General features: G+C 36.2%; 1 protein-coding gene across 1 annotated transcript in view; it reads left to right on the forward strand.

Annotated features, from left to right (window-relative positions):
* LOC106869605 (melanotransferrin) overlaps positions 1–9,092 on the forward strand; it is a 27,197-nt gene extending 18,105 nt beyond the window's left edge. The window contains exons 5-8 of the mRNA XM_052974593.1: positions 495–878; positions 2,416–2,668; positions 5,651–5,772; positions 8,016–9,092. Coding sequence (XP_052830553.1) covers positions 495–878; positions 2,416–2,668; positions 5,651–5,772; positions 8,016–8,779 — 1,523 coding nt within the window. The 3' untranslated portion in view covers positions 8,780–9,092. The remainder of the gene's footprint in view (positions 1–494; positions 879–2,415; positions 2,669–5,650; positions 5,773–8,015) is intronic.
* The last annotated feature ends 842 nt before the right edge of the window (positions 9,093–9,934 follow it).

Genomic DNA, 9,934 nt, shown 5'->3' on the forward strand with positions numbered 1-9,934 from the left:
ATATATATATATATATATATACATTTATGTATATGTGTATACATATATATATATGTATGTATCTATGTATATATATATATACATGTGTATATATATGTGTGTGCGTGTGTATATATGTGTGTGTGTGCATATATATATATGTAAGCATATGTGTGTGTATACATATATATGTGTAGATATGTGTGTGTGTGTATATATATATATGTATGTGTGTGTGTGCATATATGTATACACACACACACACACACACACACACACACACACACACACACACACACACACACATATATATATATATACACACACATAGTTTAGATTATCTTTTGATATATCATAACTAAATAGTTCCAAATTCTAGCATTCAGGTTTGTGTTTCCAATCATGCAGCCTTAATCTAAGTTTGCTTTTCCTTTGAGATATTTACTGTTTGAATATATTTTGAAAACACACACATATACTATAAACATGTCTGTATTTTTTTTGTTCTCTTAAAGTTACCAACCGCCTTGCTGTTTGCAAACTTTGTCCAGACTGTTCATCGAATAGCACGTATGCTGGATATGAAGGTGCTTTAAAATGCCTTCAGCACAATAACGGGGATATTGCATTTGTTAGCCACAAGCAACTGGGAAAATCAGGTTCATTATCTCTGCTCTGTCCTGACGGGCAAGTGAAAAATCAATCTGACTATGAAAAGTGCAATTGGGCAACTAGACCATCAGATGTCTTTGTTACCTCTCCTGAAATAGAAAATGGTAAATTGACAGACATTACTAAAGCACTTAAAGAAAATGCAGACAAAATTAAGAAACACCTTCATACTTTCAGTGATAGCAAGAATTTCAAAGAAACAAATGAAGATTATAAAACAATAATGGGTAAGTAAGCAGTACTTTGTTATTATACTTGTGTGTGTGTGTGTGTTCAAGTTGACAGTAGCATGGTAGATAAAGCAATCAAGGATATGAAGAGATGGAAAGCTGCAGGTTTGTCAGGGTTAGTTGCAGAGATGCCACAAATATCTGGTGAGATAGGACACCTGATGTAGAAGTATCATTGTAAACTGCAACAAAGGCAGAGAAGATATGTTAGAGTTAAACAACTTGTTTAGTGAAGAACACATGAATACATTGGATTGTGTATGTGTTGGCACTCCGTCGCTTACAACGTCGAGGGTTCCAGTTGATCCGATCAATGGAACAGCCTGCTCGTGAAATTAACGTGCAAGTGGCTGAGCACTCCACAGACACGTGTACCCTTAACGTAGTTCTCGGGGATATTCAGTGTAACACAGTGTGACAAGGCTGACCCTTTGAATTACAGGCACAACAGAAACAGGAAGTAAGAGTGAGATAAAAGTTGTGGTGAAAGAATACAGCAGGGTTCGCCACCATCCCCTGCTGGAGCCTCGTGGAGCTTTAGGTGTTTTCGCTCAATAAACACTCACAATGCCCGGTCTGGGAATCGAAACCGTGAGTCCGCTGCCCTAACCACTGGGCCATTGCGCCTCCAGAGAGTTAAACGACTATAGAGGAGTCAAACTACTAGATCAAATTATGAAAATCACTTAGATTATCATAACACAATTGATCTGTGACAGAGTAGACCTAGATGAGATGAAGTTTGGCTTTGTTCTGGGACAAGGCACCAGAGATGCAGTTTTTTCCTTGGGAGGCAACTGCAGGATAAATATTGGGTTAAAAATAAACCACTATCCCAGACTGCCACTGATCTGGAGAGTGTTTAATAGACTACCATACTTAATAATTTGATGGTTATTGAGGAAACTAAGTGTAGCTGAATGGCTTGTCAAATGTCTTGTACTATAGCCCTTGACCAGCCAAAGCCTCATAAATGGATTTAGGAAATAGAAACCTGAAAGAAACCTATTATATGTTGTGTGTGTGGATTTGTTTTTGTATCTCCTTATCTTGACATCACATACTGTTTCAAAATGAGTGTCACCATAATACAAATAGTGTCCCTCATTTCCAATCTTCCATGAAAACATTTACAGCCATGGGAAAATGTTAACTTTCTTGTAAGGGTTGGTGACGGGAAGAGCATTCAGACATAGAAAATATATCTCAACAAATTGTATCTGACCCATCCAAGCATGGAAAAATGAATTTTATGGAGATGCTGGTGATGGTGGTGCTCCTGTTGCTGATATGTATGTGTGTGTGTGTGTGTTAAAAGCACCCAGCACACTGTAAAATGGTTAGCATTAGGAAGAGCATCCAGCTGTAGAAACCATGCCAAATCAGATTGGGACCTGATGCAGCTTCCAAGCTTGCCAGCTCTGGTCAAACCATTCAACCTATGCTAGCATGGAAAATGAACATTAAAGGGGGATGATTATGATGATGATGATGATATATAGAGAGATATGTTTTATTTTTTTTATTTTTTAAGGTGATGGATTTTTCAATACATTTGAGTATTATCACACTTGTAAAGATGATCTAAGATGGTGCACTGTGAGTGATGCAGAAATGAAGAAATGTTCAGATTTGAAATTGGCTTTTGCTGCAAAACGTGCAACCAATAAACTGAAATGTGTGAAGGGTGCAGATGCTCATGACTGTGTTAGAAAAGTAACAGACAAGCATGCTGATTTTGTTGTTTTAGATGGTGGGATTATTGTAGATGCACTTAAAGATGACATGTAAGTCTTTACTTCTTTTCATTTACATAGATTTTTTTTATTTTGTTCATAGTTTATTCACTACAAATGTGTTCATTGTCTATAATAAATTTCAAAACTAAAATCAATGACTTTTCAATACTTTTTCAATCCTTAAGCTAGTTAATGGGAGGCATTGACTCACCCAGCTGCTCTTGCCCGCTCAAGTAATCATGTATCGGTCATATTCTACACTGTCAACGTATGAATTATTGATTATTTTTCTCCTTATTAATAATTATTGATTATGTTTCTTTTAGAATCTTGCTGGTGTTGTGTAAAAGCACCCAGTACACCTTGTAAAGTGGTTTTGCATTAGGAAGGGCATCAAGCCATAGAAACCATGCCAAAACAGACATGGAGCCTGGGCAGCTCTTCAGCTGGCCAACTTCTGTCAAACCATCCAACCCATGCCAGCATTGAAAAAGGATGTTAAATGATGATGATGATGATGATCCTTCAGGAGCAATGAAATAGCATAGGTTGCAGATCACTGGAATAAATTGTTTTACTCATGTACATTCTGAGTTGAAATTTTGCTGAAATTTGTTTTTTTGCTGGTTATTTGAGATTGTAACCTAGAAAAACATGTAAAAGTCAGTGGCCACAAAAACGGCCTTGGCAAGATCATGCTGGCATGTCAAAAAAATATGTAACTAAGATGTAGGGAAAAGTAGATTAATTAAGTTAAAACTATGGAACATCGATAGCAAAGCATGATAACAACATATAAATGCAGAGACATCAGAGACATCAAACATTTATAACATATAGCAAAAGCAACTTCAGAGGCATACGTGTTATTGTCAAAAGAACAAAAATAGCATACAGATATAGCAAATGTAAGCACTTGTACAAAAAAATCAGCGATTACTTGTTGGTAGACAGGGCACCTACAAAACTTCCTTATAGACTATATTTTGGGTTTTCTTGCAAGTTGCAAAAGAAAATAGATTATGTCAGCTCCCCACTCGAGAGCAGTCAACATACAGCTGACCATGGGAGAAGCAGGGTTCTTCTATATTAAGTCCTACAACCATCAGCGTCTGACCTTGTGATTTGTTAATCGACATGGCAAAACTGAGCCAGAGAGAGAATTGCAGCCTTCTGAATGTGAAAGGAATGTCTTTACCAGATGGAATGAGAGGTATCCTTGGTATGAAGACAGTATCCCCCTTACCACATTTTGTAAGTATTGTTGCCAAAATAACATGAGGCATTGCCTTTTGGACAACCAGATGCATGCCGTTGCAAAGCCTGGGGGGTTCCAAATTCCTGAGGAGCATGACAGGGGCACCTTTCATAAGTTGCATTAAGTTTTGTTGCATTGAAGATATCCACTTCAACATTCATCAAAATCGGTTTATTCGTCCTCCCCCACCAAGGGGTCCCCTGCCTGAATTTCTGTGAAAGTGCATGCCTGCAACTATATTTGTAGGCCATAAGCAAGCAAAAGATTAATTTTGGGGAAGATGGGAGGCAGAATGCTGGAATTATGGGGCCAAGAGAGAAGCGTAAGAGGGTTATCTTCCCTGGGGTGAGGTGGGGGGACACAATCGATGTACGGAAAAATAAAATAGCCTATGATGCATAATAGGACTTCAGAAACCTATGTATGAAATTTGGTGCAAATCAGTTGTAAAATGTAGAAATGCATGCAGCTGCACATACAAACAGACATCTGTATTATATATATAAATGTCCTTTCTCTCACTAACACATCTGTTTTTAAAAGTAATGAATTTTTTTAATCGAAGTCATCTTCAAAAAGCACACAAATACAGGGTGGCTTGTTGAGAGAGAAAGCCAATGAATACCAGGGTTTTTTTTTTTTCACTCAACACTTTTATGCAAAGATATGGAATATAAACACAAACACACAAGCACAATCCTATGCTGCATTTCCATTGCTAGTTATGCTTTAACACTTTAGCATTTAAACTGGTCGTATCCAGCCCAAATATTCTACCTATTTTATGTTTAAATGAGCCTTATCTTACCTCTCGCACTTATTATATACAATCATTCTAATAATAAACTATCACATCGTTGAAATTTTGAAGCTGTGAGATAATCCATGGTTAATTCAAAACAATGTCAATAAATAAACATTACATTTCACTGAATAATCTTTAGCAGAAATAAATGTTGGTTTCAAATTTTGGCACAAGGTCAACAATTTCAGGGGAGGAGTAAGTCAATTACATCAACCCCTGTGTTCAACTGGTCCTTTTTACCAACCCCAAAAGGATGAAAGGCAAAGTTGACCTCAGCAGAATTTGGACTCGGAATGTATAGACTAATGAAATGGCTTTTTGCCTGGCATGCTAACGATTCTACCGGCTTGCTGCCTCTAAGCAGAAGTAGATATTAGGCAGAGTTTTTACAACCAGATGTCATTAGCCCTTGTTTTATAAGTATGGAGCTTTTATTCTAGAAGTATTTCAAGAACACAGAGGCAGCAAACAATTTTGTAGGCAGGAATTGTCAATAGATTTAACCAGTTGCAATGCAATCACAAATGCTGATGCCATCCTCTTTACTTGCTGTTCAGCATAATTTTGTAAACATTTGCACACACATGACAGGCTTCTTTCAGCTTTCATCTACCAAATTCTCTGCCTCAAGGCATTAGTTGACCTGGAACAATAGAAGTCACTTGCCCAAGGTGTTGCCATGCAATGGGGCTGATTTCAAAACCATGTGGGCGACAACTAAACTTCCTAAACTTCTCAACCTTACCAACCGTACCTGCACCTACTTTATATGTAGATAACCAGAAACAGAATACATTTTATCATATTTATTAACTGAAAATGATTCTAAAGAAATATTCTAATACTCCTGCCATTTGTTCTCATAACAACTTTCAGCTAAAAAACACCTGTGCTAAATGCAGATGGCAGGTACAAACAATTTATTATTGTTATTATTATTATTGTTATATTTCTATTTCTTCTTTAGATGTGACGTTAAACCTGTAATATCTGAAACTCATATAACAGACGAGGGTGCTGAGGAAGCCTCCTACTATGCTGTGGCTGTAGTAAAGAAAGGCTCCACGTTGGCGTTTCCTAAGTTGAAAGGTTTGTCATACCATTTATATTTGAAATGGACCTCTTGCTTTTCTATTTATTTCTGGTTTATTCGCATGCATTGCTGTGTGGTTAAGTTCACTTTGCCACCACATTTTCCCAGGTTTGTCAGCACTGCACAATGTCTTGGGCATCTTCTACTATGTGTTCAAACTGAGCTGTGCCTTGTGAGTGGAAACTGGTAGATGTAAACTAGATAAAAGCCTGTTGTATATATGTATGAATGTCTTGAGTATGACATTAAACTGCATCTGGTGGCAAGGCTCAAGTCTGGGACTTCTGGAATTGTGGGGGTGTATGTGGTCAGCCCTTAATTATCATTACTCTCAGGTCTATTCTGACCTGTCAGGGTCCCATCTATGAGTTAAATAGATTTTTGTAAGGGTAGATCAAGCTCCTTAGCCTTGGTGAAAGCAATCAATCCTGGAGAAGGAAAACTCCTAAATTAATACCCTAAGCCAGCACAGAAGAGTATAGTTGATGAAATTAGCGTGCGATATGTCCAATAACAGATTCATACTGTAGAGGCAACTATCTCATGGTGATGACCTGTAGAGACAGGTCATCAACATTATGTAAGTGTATTTCATTATGCAGCCATAATATACTACAAATTATATTAAGCATATTTGTAAGTCAATACTGTGTTCTACTGTCTTAATCTGACAATTCTGCCTATTATGTAGTTAGAATGAGAAACTGTAACTAAAGATTAAGATTATTAACCCCAAACTTGGACGGTGTTAAGTAGTGGAGATGTTTGGTGATTATTGTATGTGGTGGTTACTTTTGACTGTTTCTTCCCAATAAGGATAATTGATTGATAATGAATCTTAACACAATATATATTCAACTTCAAGTGGAATCAGACATCATAAGAGAGATGGAGAGAGGAAAAGAAGGATGTGTTTTTTTACTCTGTTTTCTGTCTTTTCTCTTTTCAAAAAAGATGTTTTTCCCAGCGTTCACTATATTCCTCACATTCTGGTCTAACGACCCTCCATGTTTGTTTTTGCTTGGTTTCTTTGTATGTCTCTACTGTCATGTTTTTGTTTCCGACTTTGACCCTCCATAAATCCTATGGAGGCTCATATTGTTGTTGAATACTTGAAATGAAGAGTAGATAGACAGCCAACAACTGATGAAGGGTCTTTTCTTTGTGTTTACTTGTCCTGTTTTTCCTTTTTTTTTTTCTCGTTTACGTATTTAACTCATTTACTTGTGTATTTCATGTTATTTTGCGCCATTGGTGATGTCCAATACCAAAATATGCATATGTATATTTATATATATATATATATATATATACAATTTATTACTTATTTAATTGTATGTAACGCATCCATTTCCAAGTAAGTTTATCTTCACCTTATTGATGCAAGCATGGAATGGTGGATATTAAATGAATGATAATGATAATATGAGCAATATCAGATACTCCATTGTCTTTCCTTCTTTAAGCTGGTAAGAGAATGGTTCCTAATCTAAGGTCCAAGCACCCTTGGAAATTCATGAGTTATGTTCAAAATCTGAAATGAATACAGTATAAAATATCTAATTATTAAGTTATGGAATTGGAATAGTATATTTGTTGTTAGTTTATAAAATCGTGTCATTTCAAAAACCCAAGTGTCCTATGGGTAAAATTGTTTAATTGAAAGAGTTTTTTGGTTGGAAAAAGGTTAGTAACTACTCTAGTAAGATGTCATTTGGGGGAGAATTGGTTGCTATTGCAAGTATGTTGAATAATTCCATAGAAGATCCTTATTTGGATGTACTTCCTCAAACAGTAATACTACTGTGTAATTGATGAATGTTTTGCTGTACTTGAATTGAGTTGAAATCCTATCATTGATACAGCTTTGAGAGCAATGAGCTAGCTTGTCTTAGATACACCACTACAAAAAGAAAGTATAAACCTTAATGATGTGCCTATGTGAACCAGTGCATTGTGGGAGTCAGAATTCAGGCTGTTCAAATGTTTACTTACATGTGAATTGATAGATCTGTTTGTTCTTATTGGTTGTCTTGAAAACATTTGAATTTAAAAAAACAAATTTATTTTTGTTACATTTGGTCATTTTAATTATTCATTACTGTTAGAAATAGTATTCATTTTCAGTAAATCAATTCAGTGTGTGTTAGCATATTCGTTATTTTGACCAATGTTATTTTAAATTTTTTTAGTTTTATTTTAAAATAAATTTTCCCTCCCACCTCTTTCTCTCATTTAGATGCCAAATCATGTCACACTGGATATGGTAAAACATCAGGATGGAAGGTGCCAGTTGGTTTGTTAATTGAAAAGGGTGAGATTAAAAATGATAGTATTGCTCACAATGTTGGAAAATATTTCTCTCAAAGTTGCGTTCCTGGAGCTTTAGACAAGAAAAATAATCCAAATGATGATAACCCTGCATCTTTGTGTGCACTTTGCCCAAATAATGGTAAGGAATGTTCTGCAAGCAAGGACAACAAATACTATGGCTATACAGGTGCTTTCCGATGTCTAGTTGAGAATAATGGTGAGGTGGCATTCGTGAAACACACAACAGTTTTGGAAAGCACTGATGGTAATGGAAAAGAAGGATGGGAAAAGAATCTAAAATCAGAAAATTACGAACTTTTATGTAACGATGGCTCACATGAATCAGTTCAAAACTGGCTCAAATGTCATCTTGCCAAAGTTCCTGCACATGCAATGGTTTTCAATGACGACGAAGTGGCAAAGCGTATGTACAGTGTATTCAGTTACATGGATTTGACATCCAGTGAAACCAAGGATCTTCTATTCACATCCAGTGGTGGTAAAAATCTTCTTTTCAAGGATAGTGCAATTGGGCTTTCATATATTGCTGAGCCAAAGAAATTCATACCTCATACATACAAAAACATTCTTAAAACCTTCAGTAAGCCTGAAAAAATATGTTCTGCTGCTTCTTCTACTCTCTATAATGCATGCATTTTGTTACTCCTCACCTTCATAGCTTTCTTCTAAAACAAATTTTCTAATCCTTTCTCCCCACTGTCAGTGTGTATGCACGTGTGTGTATATGTATATATATATATATATATATATATATATATGTATGTATGTATGTATGTATGTATTCTTTTGCTAATAATTTCATCTCAGATATTAGTTTGTTTTTGTTCTTCTCAATCTTTTCTCTCTTCTGCTGTACCATTCTCTGCCAAGCTTGTTCTACCACTATTTTAAACATTCAAATTATTTTTCTACATTTGTAATATTTCATAATGTTTATAAAATTACAAAATTTGTAATAAAAAAAAAACATTTCTACAAAACCTATTGTAGTCCTTGTATATATCTTTTACTTTTTACTCAATTGTTACGCAGCAGCCATGCTGGGACACCACCTTGAAATTTTCTTTTTTTTAAGCCTGGTATTTATTTTGTCGGGTCTCTTTTATTGAACCACAAAGTTACAGCGATGTAAACAAACCAACACCAGTTATCAAGCAGTGATGGGGAACAAACACATACAAAGACACGCATACACATGGTAAGCTAAGGGAACTGAATAGTAAATATGTGTGATACAGTGGATCTTCGTACTAAAAACTGCAGTTCTTCTGTCTTATAGATTTAGCTTACTCATCTGCTGAGTGTGTGTTAGTAGTGTTCTACTACAAGCAGCTGCCCTGTTGTGAGTTTCAGTTCTAAGAAATTACACAACTTCTGTGTTTGTTACTATTAGCAATTATACAGCTACTGTGTTTTTTTAAGTTCTGTGCATTAGTGAAGTTGTTGTGTGTGTTAGTGTTAGCAAATATACAGATGCTCTGTGTTTGTATTAAGCAACCATGTAGATGCTATGTGTTAGTTTTAAGTAACTTGTATATATTAATACAGGTGGAGACGCAATGGGCCAGTGGTTAGGGCAGCGGACTCGCGGTCATAGGATTGTGGTTTCGATTCCCAGACCGGGCGTTGTGAGTGTTTATTGAGTGAAAACACCTAAAGCTCCACGAGGCTCCGGCAGGGGATGGTGGCGAACCCTGCTGTACTCTTTCACCACAACTTTCTCTCACTCTTACTTCCTGTTTCTGTTGTGCTTGTAATTCAAAGGTTAAGCCTTGTCACACTGTGTCACGCTGAATATCGCCGAGAACTACGTTAAGGGTACAC

The sequence above is a fragment of the Octopus bimaculoides genome, chromosome 18 (assembly GCF_001194135.2).
Source record: "Octopus bimaculoides isolate UCB-OBI-ISO-001 chromosome 18, ASM119413v2, whole genome shotgun sequence".
NCBI classification, from domain to species: Eukaryota; Metazoa; Mollusca; class Cephalopoda; order Octopoda; family Octopodidae; genus Octopus; species Octopus bimaculoides.